The 16,646-nt window shown below is 46.3% G+C and overlaps 1 protein-coding gene across 1 annotated transcript in view; it reads right to left on the minus strand.

Moving 5' to 3' along the window:
• Nucleotides 1-1,249: 1,249 nt before the first annotated feature.
• RAB11FIP3 (RAB11 family interacting protein 3) overlaps nt 1,250-16,646 on the minus strand; it is a 138,121-nt gene continuing 122,724 nt past the window's right edge. Inside the window, exons 8-14 of the mRNA XM_084818787.1 lie at nt 16,161-16,264; nt 14,901-15,041; nt 11,224-11,305; nt 8,812-8,949; nt 7,010-7,165; nt 5,996-6,136; nt 1,250-4,414 (exon numbers count right to left, since the gene is read on the minus strand). Coding sequence (XP_084674913.1) covers nt 4,301-4,414; nt 5,996-6,136; nt 7,010-7,165; nt 8,812-8,949; nt 11,224-11,305; nt 14,901-15,041; nt 16,161-16,264 — 876 coding nt within the window. The 3' untranslated portion in view covers nt 1,250-4,300. The remainder of the gene's footprint in view (nt 4,415-5,995; nt 6,137-7,009; nt 7,166-8,811; nt 8,950-11,223; nt 11,306-14,900; nt 15,042-16,160; nt 16,265-16,646) is intronic.

The following is a 16,646-nucleotide window of genomic DNA, read 5'->3' on the forward strand; positions in this document are numbered from 1 at the left end:
CAGAGAAACCAGAGATATCCCTACGAGACTTCAAAACAACATGCTGTAATTCATGAAGAATTTACTCTGTACATAAAACAAAAAACAGTGTGTGAGCAGTGCAGAAATCAAGAGTCACTTGCTCCTGAATAACCCCTGTAGATAGCCTCATGCTGTCTCGCCTTGGTTCATGTTAACATATCTAGTGCAGCTCCAGCGCAGGTGTTCTCAGACCACTCATAGAACTGCCCAAGCCCAGCCTGACTTTTCTTTCTTCCCTTCCAATTCCTGCCATCAAAGTAAAGCTGCTGGCAAAGGATTTGGGATATTGGAGGATGAGGCAGTCCAACAGCAGAGGTTACCTCCTGCACATAATCATGTGAGGGGTAAGCCTGAGATTAGCTCTCACCTAGAGTAAACAGGGGATAATGTATTTGCAAGAAGTTTTGCTTCCCCTCAAAAAGTTCCCTGGATATTTCTCCCTCCCTCGCCCCCGAATCCTCCCCACTGTTTCCCATTTTTTCCTGTTCTCTGCATTTCTTTGGTACCACGCCCCCACAATTGTAAACCATGACAGCTAAAGGCAAGCCACCTCTCAATTGTTTTTGTGGAAAGGTTTATAAAATGTTGTCAACAGGCACCACAAAATGCTGCTGTTTTTCAGTAAAGTTTCGCTGTAGGGCAAGGGTGGGGAACATGCGACCCTCTAGGTGTTGTTAGACTGTGACTCCCATCAGCTCCAGCAAGCATAGCCAATGGGATGGGAGTTGGTCCAACATCATCTGCAGTGCCACGTGTTCCCTGCCCGCTTTAAATGAAATGGACGAGCAAGCCTAGTTGCCCCTCCTGTTGGCTCCATTTCAGGACAAATCTCCACCAGCGAGTTGGACGGTGTGCTTTATACATACATTTATTCACACACAGCAGTCCCTGGGGCACGACTGACTGATGACAAGCTGATCAGCATAGCTTAATGCAGCCTTCCCCAAGGGCTATGCTGGCTGGGGGTGATGGGAGTTGTAGTTCCACACATCTGGAGGGTGCCAGGTTGAGGAAGGCTGGTTTAATATTGTGGGTGTAGCCCACTGGGACCTGCTCTGCAGAGTCAAATGGAAACAACCAGCAATTTGTGCACAAAGGCTGATGCTCCCATCATCAGTCTCATTCCTGGTGGTTTTAGCTCCCGCACCCGCATCAGTGCTTACTGTCTGGCAATAATTCTCATCTTTCCCGGGTGCAACAAGAGAACACAACACAGCAAGCAGGTCTTCAGCAAAGAGACGGTAACAGCTTTTAATCAGACAAGAGTCGGTACACCCGTTAAGACAAATACTGTTTGCCTCTTTTTGGAAATTCCTTCACATACCAGCAGGGAAGAACAGTTTTCCTCAGGAAATTAAAGCCATGTGCAAGCCAGTGCTTCACTTTTGTTGGTTTAATTTTTTCATTCCTCCTGTGACTATTTACATTACAGTACCTCTTTGTGATCAACTGGGAGGCCAGGAGAGGAGTGTGTGTGTTTATAATCGCGGACGTTATGTGCCCAAGTCGAGAAAGGCAGATCTGATTATTTATAGATTTTTACATTATACATACATATATATATTTATATATTTGTGTGCAGACACAGATACATTGCTCTCTTCTTTGAAGTATTAAAAAAATTGATCAGCCTTCAATCTATAAAAAATACCTAACTCTACAAGGTAGAAAAAGAAAATTCTTTCCCTCTCCAAGTGTACACTGATTTACACCCATGATTCCTCTGGAAATGTACAGTACATGGATTCTTCCTCAAGACCCAAGGAGTGTGGGAGGAGCAGGTGGGCCGCATGTTGCTAAAGGTGTAAATGTTTGGGTTTTGAGAATTGCAGTACCAATGGAGAAACAGTTCCTTATTTTTGTATCCCTCTGTTCCTCGCCCCCATGCTTGATCCAGCTGGAAAATTACTGAAGCATGAGCCCACTGGTTATTATTGTTGGGTGTGTTGTTGTTGTTGTTTAACAAAAACACCCTCCACATCATGCTGCAAATATTCCTGGTGACCCAACAAATGCAATCGAGCTCAACAGAACAAAACCCAGTGACCTTGGATTGGGGTGCTCCCTTCAGTGTATTTTCAATTTATATATATTTTTTAAAAGAATAATTTGTGTGGTTTTCATTGTACATCAGGGGCTGAAAACTCCAGCACCTTACATTTTCAAGGTGGTGGGAGAAGAGATTTGTCAGCTGTCATCACCCACTCCTGCTCTCCATGAGGACTAGATGCATATGTGGTTCAGGCAGGCATGAGGGATACTGCCACATTCCTTGTGCCTAGATGTCACATATTGCTTTGTGTGTGCTTTAGCCAGGCAGAGGAAGTCTGGGGTTATTTTTTTAAGGGAGAGAAAAGGCACCCATAAAATGCTCACAGAATCTCCATTCCAGAGCCAAACCTTTGGTAGGGATCCCGGGTACTGGCCACTCAGTATGCCTGCTCTGGACTTTTGAATCTCTTCTCCCCCACACACAGTAAAGCTACAGTACAGCAGTATCCATCATAGGTTTGAGCTCCACCTTCCCTGTTCCCAATTGTGCCATTAAAAAGAGAAACCCAAGAACAAAGCATGATTTAAAACCAATCCCAAAGGCCAGATTTTAAAAATATAGAAAAAAAGCTTAACCCTCTGGTTCAGTGGAAATAGCACAACTTTTAGGTATGGGCAAAATTAACCTCTTCCCATAAAATTTGGGGTGGGTGTGGAGAAGGCAACTTATTTGTCCTAAACTTGTTTTTCCGATTATCCTGGAGATAGAATTGTTTTTAAGGGGGGGGGGGGATAAAATGCAACATGTCTCTCTCATATCCCCTCCTCAAAAGCATGCAAAATTAAGTCAGTGGTCCAACATTTTGCCAACTTGTAACAGATTTAGGTTCAGTTCTTGCTATGGATGGAAGAATGGATACAATACCTCCTGCCCTATACAGTAGGACATGGTTATGCCAGGTGCTGAACAGCTTTTACTTCATAGTCTTCTAATTTCTCCTCTCCTCTCCACTCCCCCATTTTTAAATGGGACAGAACAGTTATTATTCCTGCTTTAAAGTGACTGAACTGATAAGAAAATAAGAAAACACGCTGCAACGAAGAAAGGGTACTCAACGAAGGTGGAAGGAAGTGGCTGCTGCTGCATCTGGCAAGGAAGGGGGTGGAAGGGAAATGGCTCTGCCTCCAGCACTACAGTATCATCGGCTGAGCATCTCCACCCCAGCCCAAATGCCCACAGCTGGCTCCAGCAGACCAACCACATCACTCGGCAGCCAGTTGCCTGCAGGATCTCACCGGCCGCCACTGGATCTTCAACCAGATGGTGTCCATGGTCCAATACTTCATTGCATCACCAGAAAGTCCCCTTTCAGGAGTTGTTCTCCCTGCAGTCCCAGGCTGGTTTGATGGGAAACACACCAGTTATGGTTGTTTTTTTTAAGGCAGCTGGCCCTCCCCAAAAAGGTGGGGCAGGAAACACAAAGCTACATGCAGCAGCCCCCTCACCCTGCCCCCAATATTTTGCTGGGTGCAAAAGAAACATGTTTCTGCCGGCCAGAGGGCACAAAGCTTACAAACTAGGTATGGGCCAAAGGCAACCCTCTTTCCCCTTCTGCTGGCTAAACGAGGAGAAGTCTCCCACATTTCTTGTTGCATTTGACATTTTTTAGAGAGCATGTACACCTTCAAGAACATGCTGCCAAGTGTAATCGATGTGGCCTCAGTGAGCCTTCAGGAAGGGATAGGAAAGACGAGATGTGTGGGCAAGTCAAGGCAGGAAGGTATTTTGGAATCTCTCTTCCCTTTATCGCCCCACTGTGACTGCCGGGTGCAGAGAGATTTGGATCATCTCCCCACTTCTCTGACCCGTTCCTCTATCTATTGCATGTAGGTAGGATTGTAAGCTTATGGTAAAGGGGTCTCAAGCTGCAGCCCAGCATCTGCTGCATCCCCACAGCAGGGGGCTGGTGCTCATTCACATCCGCCACCCCCTTTCACACCTTGTCCTGTGGCTTCTTGCATCCTTTTCTCTGGATTCCCTTTTGCCACCCCACCCCTACCCCCACAAGCCAGGAGGGCTCCAAAAACCACCAGAGTCTGTGCAGCCAGGCTGAATGGCTGGATCCTCTCTTCCCCAAGTCCACCAGGATCCGTCACCCCACCAATCTGACATGAGGCTTCCTGTGCCTTCTTCACAGAGCGAAGACTTTGCCAGTGTCCTCCTTAGAGCAGCAAATCCACCACGCCCAGGTGTCATCAGGACTGAAGGTCCACAGCTCTCAGCCTCCTATTTGACTTCCAGGATGGACGGGTTCGTTTCCATGATGGCCACAATGATCCGGTCGATGTAGTCTTGGAGTCGGAAATTGATCTCCTCTTGCTTGTGAATCGCCTCCATCAGCTATGCACAAGAGGAAAGGAGGGAGGCATGGAGAGGAAGAGGGAAGTTAGTTACTGGAAGGCAACTCTGCTATGGCCAACTTTTGCCTGGGCAGCTTGCCCAAACACACGATGTAGTTTTCCGTATTGAATTCCCAAATACAGGACCAAGCCACAACCAATACTTCTTCCTAATGAAATCTCAAAGGAACTATTCCATAACCTGTTATTATTCCCGCCCTCCCCCTCCCAAGTATCTTCTCCGACTTAAAAAACAATATATTTAAATCAACTATTCATCATAATAAGCATCTGGATATTTATCAGAACTGTTTTACGTATCTTTGGGTTTTAAAACAAAATACTGGCAGACATCTTTAAAAAATTTCTAACTGCAGACGTCATCGTCATCCAGGCCTTCAACCATGAATAGGTTCAATAAGACAGTTACTAGAGGGAATGGGATAAAGTTATGGTTTTATTGTTTTTATTCCAGTAAGCTACAACCACTGCCAGGTGCAATTGCTTCCAGTGGGGTGTGTATTTGGTATGGGAATATTGCAGGCTGCCTCTGTTCTTTCTGACTCACTTAACTTGCAGAAAGAGAGCAGGTTTGAGATGGGCAGGGGGTGGGGTATGGTGGCTCTTTGTATCCTGTACTATCATTGTATTAATTGGTTGTGCCTACTTTTTCTCTTGGCTTCTGCTGGCTATTGGGTTGATTCGTCTCTTAAGAGTACATCAAAATAGTTTACTACAGCCTCCACCAAGCTGGTGTCCTCCAGATGTGTCCTCCGTCATCCCCAAGCAGCACAGCCAATGAGATTTGTAGTCCAACACATCTAGGGGGAGGGGGACCTGGTGGGGGAAGGCTAATCTAGTATACTGGCTGCTGAAGTAGGGTATAAGTGTATATTTTTGGCTCAAAGATGGGTCGTTATTTTGCATCCCCTTGGTCGTTGATATATAGTTTATGAATTCTGGATTAACTGAACTGATATATTTTTTGAAGTCTTGAACTGGAAGGTTGTTTATAGGTTTACTGTAGCATTTTTATTTTCAGATCATTTTAATTTATATTATTTTATTTATTAAATTATTTCTGAGTTGCCCCCTACATACAACCGAAAATCTTTAAAACAGCATAACACAGCAAAATTAAAAACAGGAGGAAAAACAATCTGTATTGTATTTGTTTTTGTATGATGTCATAAAACAGTTCAGAAAAAGCAGAAGGCTTGCATTCCCCTTGTTTCTTCCCACTGGCTTTCTCCTTCAGTGGATTTTGAGACCGGCTGACATCTGTGCCTGCTGTGCCAGCCTTAACCAACATAGCTTATCGGTATATATTTTATTTAAAAACATGACAAATATACAAAGCGAACCCCACCCCTTCCTTTCATGGCAGGCACAAGAAAAGGTTCTGAAATGAATCCAGCCTACTTGCATCCTTCCCCATTTTAGCCTTCTGAAAACACTTAGGATTCTGACTGCAAAAAGATTCTTGCTGCAGCCTGATTTCCACTTCCAATGAATTTAATTTCACCTTTAGTGTTGAGAGGTAAGTGGTACCCAGACTTTCCTATAGGCCCTCCAACATTACCTCATCTCTGGAGACCGAGCTGATTTCTGCAGCCAGAGATTCAGAGAATGAAGCAGAGAAGAGATTCTTGGCGCCTTGAATGCTGAGGTTTATGATCTGCCCATTCAGCTCGTCATTCTGTTCCTTCAGGTTTCGGTTATCCTGTTTGCAAAGGGAACCCAAGTGTCAACCCTGCCATTGCCATCAGCTCTTCCCATTACGTAACTAGGACAGGATGGGTGAGAACACATGAAGCCACCTTACACAGAGTCCAACCATCTAGCCCAGAACTATCTGTTCCAACCTGCAGTGGCACTCTCTCAGCCAGAGGCCTTTCCCCAGCCCTGCCGCCCAAGGCTCTCTTACCTGGAGATCCAGGTAAGCCTGAATTTGGGCTCTTCTGCATCCAAAGCATGGGCTCTGTCACTGTGCACTGCAAGATGGAGCTCATCAGCTCAGAAGCAAGATTCTAGTGAGATGCACAGGAACAGACGAAGCTGCCTTCTGCCAGATCTGACTATTTGTCCATCTAGCCCAATATCATCTACTCCAAGTGGCAGCAGCTGTTCAGGCAGAACAGGGTCTTTCCCACCATCTGCTACCTACCCCCTTTTTCAAAACTGGAGATGCCAGGGATTGGACCAGGGGCGTTCCGCATGACAGGCATGGGCTCCACCTCTGAGCTACTGTCCCTCCCCTTAACTCTGCTCCCAGTGCTGTTGGCAAGCCCTGACGTGTAGAAGCTCACCTCCGCACAAATACCCAGGCACACCGGGCAGACCACAGGAGCTTCCCCACTGCATGTGTGACATTTGGGTGAGGGAGCCCAGCAGCAAAGGAGGGGTCATATGGAAGCTGAGCAGCAAGCCAATGCCTTCAATGCACAGCTCCCAAAAGGCCAGAAAAGAGAGAAAGGGCTATCTCACCAAATGTGGCCTTGCCACCCACTGGCACACCTCCACACGCAGGTGGAGAGGGCCACCAAACGAGCAACCACAAGAAGATTCCTTAGGGAGGCTCCCTTGCTCCACCGACCTGCTTGAGCCGCCTGATCTCTTGCTCCAGTTCTGTCTCCCGCGTCCGGCTGTTGTATTCCTGGAGGCCTGTGCTGCTGCTCCTGCCCCTTCGCTGTTCCGCCTCCAGCTTGAAGAGCTGCAGGTGTTCCAGCTGCTTCCTGAGGTCCTCAATCAGCTGCAAGGGAAGCCAGCAAGATCAGTGGGGGATCCGTCCCAAAGCGCACCTGTTTTCCCAGCCAATTCACACAGAGCGACCCTTGCGGTAAACACGTCAATGGGCTTGTGTGCTAGGTGTGCATGGCGAAAGGCATGAGTCCATATGGGTCAGTCAAGTACGAAAAAGTGTCCAAAAGTGCTTTTCAAACTCACTTTTCCTTTACACACACACACAGCTTTTTTTGCAATTTAATCTGGACTATATCCAGAAATAGGCCTTTAAATTCTGCTGGAATTCTGTCCATATATATATATATATATACACACACACACATACACACACACACACACACACAGCAGTCATTGCTATATAGCACAAATTATCTCTATTATCCTTACAGAACCCAGTTAGTTTTCATCCTTTCTGCTGCCCATCTCTGGAGCCAGAGTGCATATGATGCCCATTTCTACTGGCTGCCCATTAGTTTCTGAGCCCAGTTAAAGATTCCAATGACTACCTATAAAGCCTTAAGGCAGTAATGAGGACCCTCCAGCCTGGGCAAATTTGGCTCACCAGCCCAGCCCAGTCAGTCCAGGAGCTCGCCTTGCAGCAGCTTATCCATGCAGGGAAGGTGGCAGAGGAGCAAACGCGGCATCTCCACAGAGAAAGCCCAGGCAGAGCACAGCTCACTCCTTGTCGGCAGTGTCAGCAGAAGCTCCAGCTGCCACTTCAGCCAGGGACCTGATGACGTCAGGGCCGAGGCTCCACCCACTAATGTGATTTGGCCCATGGGGGAGGTCAGGAGGCAATCTGGCCCCCGGACCCAAATAGGTTCCCCACTGCTGCCTAAAGGGGAGTGATCTCCCATATGAATTTGTGCCCTGCTATCACCTAGGGAGACATTGCTCCAGGCATCCTCTGCAGCTGCTCAGGGTTAGGCCTGTTCAATGCTGCTGCTGTGCTTATGGAAACTTCTCTCCAAGGAGGCCCAGTGACAGGAAACACCTCCACAGAGTTTTAGGCATCAGGTAAACATTTGTATTTGTTTCAGTTTTCACATGCTTGTTAATGTGGGAAACCTGGATCATTATGTATGTGTTTTTCAATTGTCAACTGCTATTTCTGTTTTATGTCATTACCAATTCCCTGTTGTTTCATTTGCTTTTAAACTGTTGTTCACCGCTTTGGGTATTTTTTAAATAGAGGCGAGTCATGACATAGAATCGGTGCCTAAATATAATAAAATTCTGGAAGTGTGGAGTCTGATAATTAGCAACTTAACACTCACCCTTAGTTAAATCAAATGAGCATGTTTTCTCAACTTAATCTGATCTACTATGATGTTTTTTGTAGAATTGCTTGAAACTCCTTTTACTGTTTACTGTGTAGTTCATTTCTGGTTTAAGCAATGTATTTTGTTAACTGTAATAAAGGTGTGGGAGAGAGGAATCAGTGTTCTTCAGGATTTTTTATTATTATTAATTATTGTTTATATACTGCTTAAGATAATAAAGTCTCTAAGCAGTTAACTATGGACTTTAATTCTCTTGGTCTGAATGGAGTTAAACATGCTCACACTTCTCTGGATCGTGCCCACGCTCCTGTCAGAAGAACAGTGGGACAGTTTCATGGGCGGACTCCGGAAGCCAGTGGACTCTCCTCACCTCCTGCGTGGATTCCTTCTCCTTCTGGAACTGGTGCCTCTCATGGTTCAGCTTGTCCCCCAGCTTCCTCTTGTTCTCCTGCTCCTCGTTGAGCTGCACCGTGAGATCTTCTATTTCATCCAACAGCTTCCGCTTCTCCTGAAAGAAAGTGAGGGTGTGATGGAACAGGGGCCCTGCTGGCAGCCTCACCCCTTCTAAGCACCTTCGGGGGAAGGACCAAAGGCAGCGTAGCGGCAGAGCACAAGCACTGCACGCAAAAGGTCCCAGGTTCAAGCTGACCACTTGAGTTTACATGCTGTGCACAGACAGCGCAGAGTGCTGAAAGCAGATGTGGCAGCCACCGTGAGCTGGCATTGGCAGTTCAATAATTCGGAGCCTGCCACTAGAGGGTAGAATGACCACATAGCCACCACAAGTGAGGAACGTAACGCACCTGTTTTAAACAAACCAATGGGAAACAAGACCACCTATATAATTTAAAAGGGCGAGAAACACACACAGGATTCAGACAGGGAAGAGGAGGGCCAAAGATAAAATGTGAGACCGGTTTTTATTAGCTGTGCTATGAAGATGCTGCTTTAAATCCACCCTTTGTGGTGTGAGCTGGTCATCTATGGGGGTTAAGGGCACACTCTGAGAGGCCTCTGGGAGGAATCTCAGATCAGCCATGAACTCATGAGTGGCATTAGACCAGGAGTGGACAGATTTCAGTCTTGCTGCATCTACACTGGGTTTTTTTTACTAGAACCTTGGGATCCACTAACCAGTCTGGTGTAAAAGATACACATTTGGAATTAAAAGAATTCTGAGCCTTAGAATACACTTAGAATTAAAAGAATTTCTGGCACTCAAAATTAGTTTTGAGCGCCAGAACCGAATGGAGCCTGCAGTCTTTCCACACACATAAAACGCTCGTGGTTACCCCAAGCTTTCTTCAATTCAGCAGTATAATTTAGAGGTGGGGGAGTAATTTTTTGCTGCTATTGTGAAACAACTGGAAGTCAAAAACTCTTGTGGATCTAGTGCAAATCACCCAGAGACCCACCACTAGAACCTAGACCTAACTTCTGCCCACCTCTCCCTTAGGCACACCATTCCCTCAGCCTCCCCGCTCCACCAATCTGTAACATGACGGTAACACTGGACTATCTGACAGGATTGTTATATATCATCATCATCATCTTGGGGCTCCCCCAAACCTGCTGATACTTCCCCCTTGTGCATGGGTGCTGCTGTTTTGGCTACATAAAGATTGGCATTCACACCTAAACATCAGAAGTAGCAGGAATGATATAGCAGCTACGGGCTTATTGGGAACATGGAAACCCAAATCTCTATCCCGAGCCCCGTGATAAAACTGTGTCTGTCTTCCAAATCTCTCAACGTAGCATAACTTTTAAAGAGGATACCTTACTTTTTGTAAAAAAACCAAAACATCCCAAGTTATTAAAATTACATAAACTGAAGTTATTATTACTTACCATTTGAACAAAATGCCTTTATTGCAGGTATTGATACCAGAGGGATTCCATCCACGTGTTAATGTGTAAAGTTTCTTTGTGTATAATAAAATGCCTATTTTGTCTAAAACCACAGGACCTACAGAACGTATTTTCCTAGTTATATTCTCAGAGACATGTGAAGTGCTCCAAGGTCCTACGGAAAGCACCAATGTGAATCATCAATCCCACCCTTCCCTTTTTTCTTATGCATTCAGCCCAAGGAAGGATCCTCTATGAGCTGAAAGTAAGAGGTCTCTCTCGCTTGCACTGTGTTTTGCGTCTCGGTTTATAATGCTGCCACACACACCACTGCTGCCCAAGTCAAAATCTCCTGATCACCACCATTGATTCCACACTTTCATCCCTAGTCTTCCCCTTCATCACGTAAATGAGTCAGCGATCAAAGGAAAGTTGATGAGTTATCACGTTAGGTAAGAGATAAGGCAAGACAAAACCACAGAAAATGCACAGCACAACACTGTGCACATTTACTCTGAAGCCAGTTCCACTGTATTCAATGGGGCTTACTCCTAGGAAGTGTGCCTAGGACTGCACCACAAAAGTGACAGGCTGGTATTCAGAGAAAGTCTGGCTTTTGGCCTCAGGGGAAGAAAATCACCCTAGGCAGCGACTTATGCCTACGTGTTAACCTAAAGCAGGTGGGAAGGACCTCTGGCAAGAGCAAATCAAGCACAGCATGCTCTAAAGGGCACTCCAGAAGAACAGAAGGCGATGATGCCAAGTCATTGTGGGATAATTAACACTGTGTCACTGTGGAACATGCAACCACCTTCAGCACTGAGTAGTTTTGGCACAGAGGGAATACAAATCTTTGCTTCTATTTTTAGACCCACGGTTGAGCTTAACTGAGAAATCTCTCTCCCTTGAAGAAGAGGAAGAGGCGCCTCACCTCCTCCAGCCTCTCAATATTGGCTTTCAGGCAAGGGACGCAGGACCGGAGCTCGCCATTCTCATCGTCCAGCTGTTGTAACCTGCAGTTCACACAAACACAGATGCACACTTAAGAGAACTGTATCGACATAGCCTCCCAACAGGAGGAACTGGCAGGACCATGCAGACTCTGGACTATAGTCAGTCATCAGGACACAATAAGATCTGGAAGAAGCTTTCCTCCAAAATATCGTAACAAACAGAGGAAACCTTTCATAGCCATTCTATAGGTCTTTCCTTTTCCACTCTCAACACTGCCTTCTCACAAAGGTGGTACTTCACTCTAAGGTGAAGACAATATCAACAGGCTACCAGGGGCTTTGTTGGCTACAGCATGGGAAAGCTTCTTCCAGATGGTTTTGTTGTCACCCTGAGAAAAGTCACCAGCTTGAAATATATACGGCACCTAATTCCCCAGTAGTTCGTGAACAGTACCCATGGCTACCCCTTCCAGTGATTTCCTGTGACTTCCAAGGACAGGCATTTCTGTTTTTCCTTATGCCTTAGGATGGGTGCCATCTCACCAAAGCGGCACCAACATAGGACATTCTGTGGCTAACATGAGATTTGTGTGCGTGCGTGCGTGCGTGCGTAGGCAAACGTGTACGCACATACAAAAGTTGCAGGAGAGCAGCCATCCACTCACAAAAGTGCCCAAGACCACTGGCGGATCCTAAATCAGTGGTGGGCAACATGCAGGCTGCATGCAGCCCCCAACCTTTTCTTGTGTCTCCCACTGCCGCTGCTGAATTTGCCGCAGTGGCAGCCAAAAAACTGGTGGTTTGTTGCTGAAGTTTGGCGACAGCAGCCCAAAATGGTCGATTTTATTTTTGTTTTCAAGCAAAAATCACATTTCCAGATGTGTCCGGGGAGCGTCTTTCCGTTGAATACAAGGCAGCACATTTGGCAGCACAGCAGCAGGGGTGCGTCCTCCTGTGGGGTCTGGGGCAGCAATGCAGCCCTCCAGCCCTTGGAAATCGCCCACCCTTGTCCTAATCCATCACATGGGAATCACAGGTCTCATTTATACATTCAAGTTTCTTGCTGGCACCATCCCAAAAGCTCAGGACAGACAGTCGTAATACAAGAACGAGGCTGGAGGAATCCCAGAAACAAAGGCCAACCAAATGCCTAAGAGCTGCAATGCGGGAGAAGCTCTGAACTCCAAAATATATTTCCGTCCAGTGCACAGGAGTGTGTTTGAAGCTGGCTCTTACAAAGCAAACACCTGTGACCTGGCAATCTGAAATGCTTTTCCAGCCTGGATTTAAACCAAAAGCATACATAAAACATCCGACAAAGTACAAGACAGAGAACACACCATGCTAAAAGCTACGGTGCTACCTTCTGGTTTAAATACCAATCGCTGTGACAGCCGCGGAAGGGAAGCATGTGCACTGGGCAGACAGTGGCCGTGCCGTATAATAAAAGTGCAAGAGCTGCCTTGGGGATCAGGAGAACAAATGTTCCCTTCAGTCTAGCATCCTGTCTCTGATATCAGTCAGCCAGATTGGCCCAGGAAACCCTCAAGCAGAGCAGGACAGTCGCAGCCAGATGGCTGTGTGTCCCCAGCATCTGGCATTCAGGTATACTTCCTCAGAAAATGGAAGTTCCATTTCTCGGGTGATATTTGCAAAAAGGGGAAAGATCGCCCACTGCTTTTCTGTCCCAACTTGCCTTTCTGCAACACTGAACAAGGCAGAGTGCTAATCCAGACTGTTCCCCCACCCACCCCATTACCATCTTAAGACAGAAACAAAATGGCAGGCAAAGGCTGAAGACAATGCCCTTGCTGCAGAAATGCCTGAAGTCTTGCACAATGTGAGCAGTCACATTCTGTGTTGCGAACAGTGGCAGGTCCTAACAGTGGATCTCCATGAAGCTTTGGCTAAAACCGTAATCCTCTCCCACAACCGAACCAAGCCCTTAACTGCATTTGTTTACACACAACCCTTGTTACCATGCTGGCCTAAGACATTTTGCTGCCCGAAATGAAGCCCAGACAGCACTCCTCCCCTGCCATGGCCAACCCTTCAAAAAGCCGTGCTGCGCCATTCAGACACCCCCCATCCCCAACCCCACGGTGCTGCCTGGAGCAAGTTCCCTCACCACGGTGCATGGCCGGACCAGTCCTTCTTGCTTTGCCCATTCCTCCCTCCCTGTTAGGCCATCCCATACACACTACATGGCTGCAAGCCTGTGTTTTCTATTCAGCGACCTGGCTGCAAACCTGGGCTTGCTGTTCGGTAGGGAGCTGCATCGAACCCTGGCTTTCTGTTGAGCGTGCCTGCACGATGTTTGTACGTGCTTGTCTCATTCACACTACACTTCTGTGTACAGTTACTATGACAATGAAAAACTTTAGATGTAGACTTAACACACACTGTGTGAGCTGACCCTCTGTTTCCCCATTGAAATTTAGATCGTAAGCTCATTAGACCAGGGATCTTCTTTGCTTATGTGACACTGCAAACCACCATCTATGCTGATGGTGTAACAATGCAACATCATGAGAACATACCATAAGAAAAGCCCTGCTACATCAGGCCAATGGTCCATCTTGTCCGGCACACCATTTCCCACACTGGCCAATTAGATCAGGGGTTCCCAGTGTGGCGCCCACAGGCACCCCCAATTTTTATTATCCCCCCCCATTTTCTTAATATATGTACATGGATTTGTATGAAATACATACAACCTTCTAGCAAGTATACATAGGCTTCAAAAAAAGTGGGCCATATATCCAAATAAGTATACATTTGAAGGTGGTGACTATATGCCACCAGTTCAAATATTGAAAGCGTTGTTAAGGTCCTCAGTCCACTGCATTATAGGATGTGACTGTTTATCCTTCCAATGTTGTAATAGCAGTCTTTTAGCTGTCAAAAGGGCATGGAGAATCCATTTACACTGACCATTCTTTAATTTCCATGAAGCGGGTAAATGATTTAAAAGAACATGTACATCAGTGAATGTTAAAGACTGTTCCAGTACAAAATTTAGCTGTGTAATAACCTCCCCGTCAAAAGAAGCAACTACTGGACACTGGCAAAATAAATTTGTTTAAGCGAAGCATTAGCTGTATTGGACCACCAGCAATTAGACAAATTAGGTGGTCCCTTATTAAAGAGACGTTGCAGTGTCCAACAGACACAAAACAAGCGTTTTTGCTGAATAAGGTGCAGCCTAAGATTCTCAGGTGTGTCAGATAGATGCCAAAGTGGCGATCCACTGATTAGGCATTCTGTGGTGGTGTCCACAGCAGTTTCTCAAATTCTCAAATGTGCCCACAGGTCCAAAAAGATCTGACCTAGATACTCCGGGGAGCCCATAAGCAGGATATGAAAGCAACGAGCCTCTCCCACTCCCCAGCAATTGATATTCGGGAGGTATCCTTCATCTAGGGGGAGCCCCAGAGGCTCCACTTAGCAGACCTATCCTCCATGAATTTGTCGAATTCCCTTTCAAAGCCATCTGAGTTGATGGCCATCGCCACATCTTGTGGCAGAGAGTCCCACAGGTTAAATGCGCGTAGTGTGAAGAAGTACTTCTTTCATCTGCCCTGAATCTTCTTCCGATTCCTAGCCACAGTAATCATTTCACTCAGCACCGCCTCTGTGATCCTGACAACCTTACCGGGCTTGTAGGTTTTCAATCTCAATGCTCTTCTCCCGCTCCACCTTGCTGAGCAGCTCCCTCTGTCTTCGGATTTCTTCCATGAGGACCTCGTCCGATTTCAGCTCTTGCTCTTTCAGCTGCTCCTCCAGGGCATTGGCTCTGTGGAGAGAAGGAAAGATGGTGGCCAGGGGGGCGCGGGGAGGAATTAATTCTGGATGACATCACACAAGACGTTTCCCCAGAGTCCAGCTGTTTGGGGGGCAAATGTACAAAGCTTTTTGTGCATGGACAAAAAGGACACAATAGTAGGGTCGGAAGGGGCCTACAGTCTTAGGGAGGGTTTTATTCAGGATAGCATGCCCCACTCAGTGTTCAAGTTACCAGGGGAAGATATGGGGCCCTTAATGAAATCCACAAGTCATGCCCTGGCTCCCCCCAGTTTTAGCCAAATCAGCTCCTGCATGGTGATTTGAGCACTGGCCTCACTTCTTCTACATAGGAGCACTTTCTGCACCAAAATATATTCTCCTCCTAAGGAGAATATATTCATATTCAATATATGGATATATTGCATATGAATTCAATATATTCATATATTGATGAATATATGAATATTCACTCCTCCATATTCAATGACATCACAGAGACACTCTAGAATTCTCTGCTCTGCATTCTTGCCCTCTCTCTATGGTGCCCCAAAGCACACTGGAAAGGACTAGAGTTGGTCATTGCCTAATAATATTAAGATGACTTGGGGAATGCAGCCCCAATTATAGAATATGCTGTACTCTTGATCCCCCCACCCCCGCAACTTTAACTACTTTTTAAGGGCAGACCCCAAGACATTTTAGTGCTCAAGGCATTAAATCCACATGATGCATACACAATTAACATGGGACAAGCAGGGTCAGCCCTAGTAGTACTTGGATAGGAGACTGCCTGGGAATCAGGCTTCCTGCATTGAGCAGGGAGCTGGACTCGATGGTCTTGTAGGCCCCTTCCAGTCCTATGATTCTATGATTCTCTAATCCACCAGGATGCCCTGTAGCGAAATGGAAGCTGTGCCAAGGAAAAAATCCCTGCCCGTGGAAAGCTAGATTTTCAAGGCAATGTTTTTTAACCTGGACTTCTCCTTGATGTACAAGCTTTCTACCATCAGGCAGCATTCCAAACCTGCAAGCCTCCCAGCAGCAGAGTACAACTGGGATGCATGCTACTTTTGAACACAGAGACGGGCTCTTAAAAGCTTATGACTGTCACATAAGTCCTGCCCTTTACCTGTGCACCAGCTGAAGGTTTTCCTGCTTTAATCGGCTGTGCTGCTCCCCATTTGCAGCTGTGTCCTTTTCCAGCTCTGTCACCCTTTTCTCAAGGAAGATCACCTGCAGAAGAAGAGGCAAGATTCAAGCATCAAGAGCTCCATCCCGCCTGCTTTACCTGTAAGGCATATAGTCTGTCTGCTGCCAGAATTCAGTATGGCTTCCACTCTTTCTGACTCCACTCAGCCACATGCCATGTTTCTTCCTAACGTCATGGCCTTTTGCTTAACATTATATATTGTTGTTTGTTCCCTGCTCTGTTAATGCCCAAGGCCCCAGTCTTGGTAAGAAATTTAAAAATAGGTTGCTCCTTCTATTAAAATCAATGCTCAGGGCTGGTGCTGTTCTTCTTTAAAAAAAAAAACTCTTCAGACACTTACAGATCTTAAGCCTTTGAGCACTCCACAGCATCAGTATGGAAGGCGGCTGCCTCCCTTTTAAAAAT

Source organism: Heloderma suspectum, chromosome 12 (genome assembly GCF_057233095.1).
Source record: "Heloderma suspectum isolate Gila_16-S chromosome 12, 16-S_ref, whole genome shotgun sequence".
NCBI lineage: Eukaryota > Metazoa > Chordata > Lepidosauria > Squamata > Helodermatidae > Heloderma > Heloderma suspectum.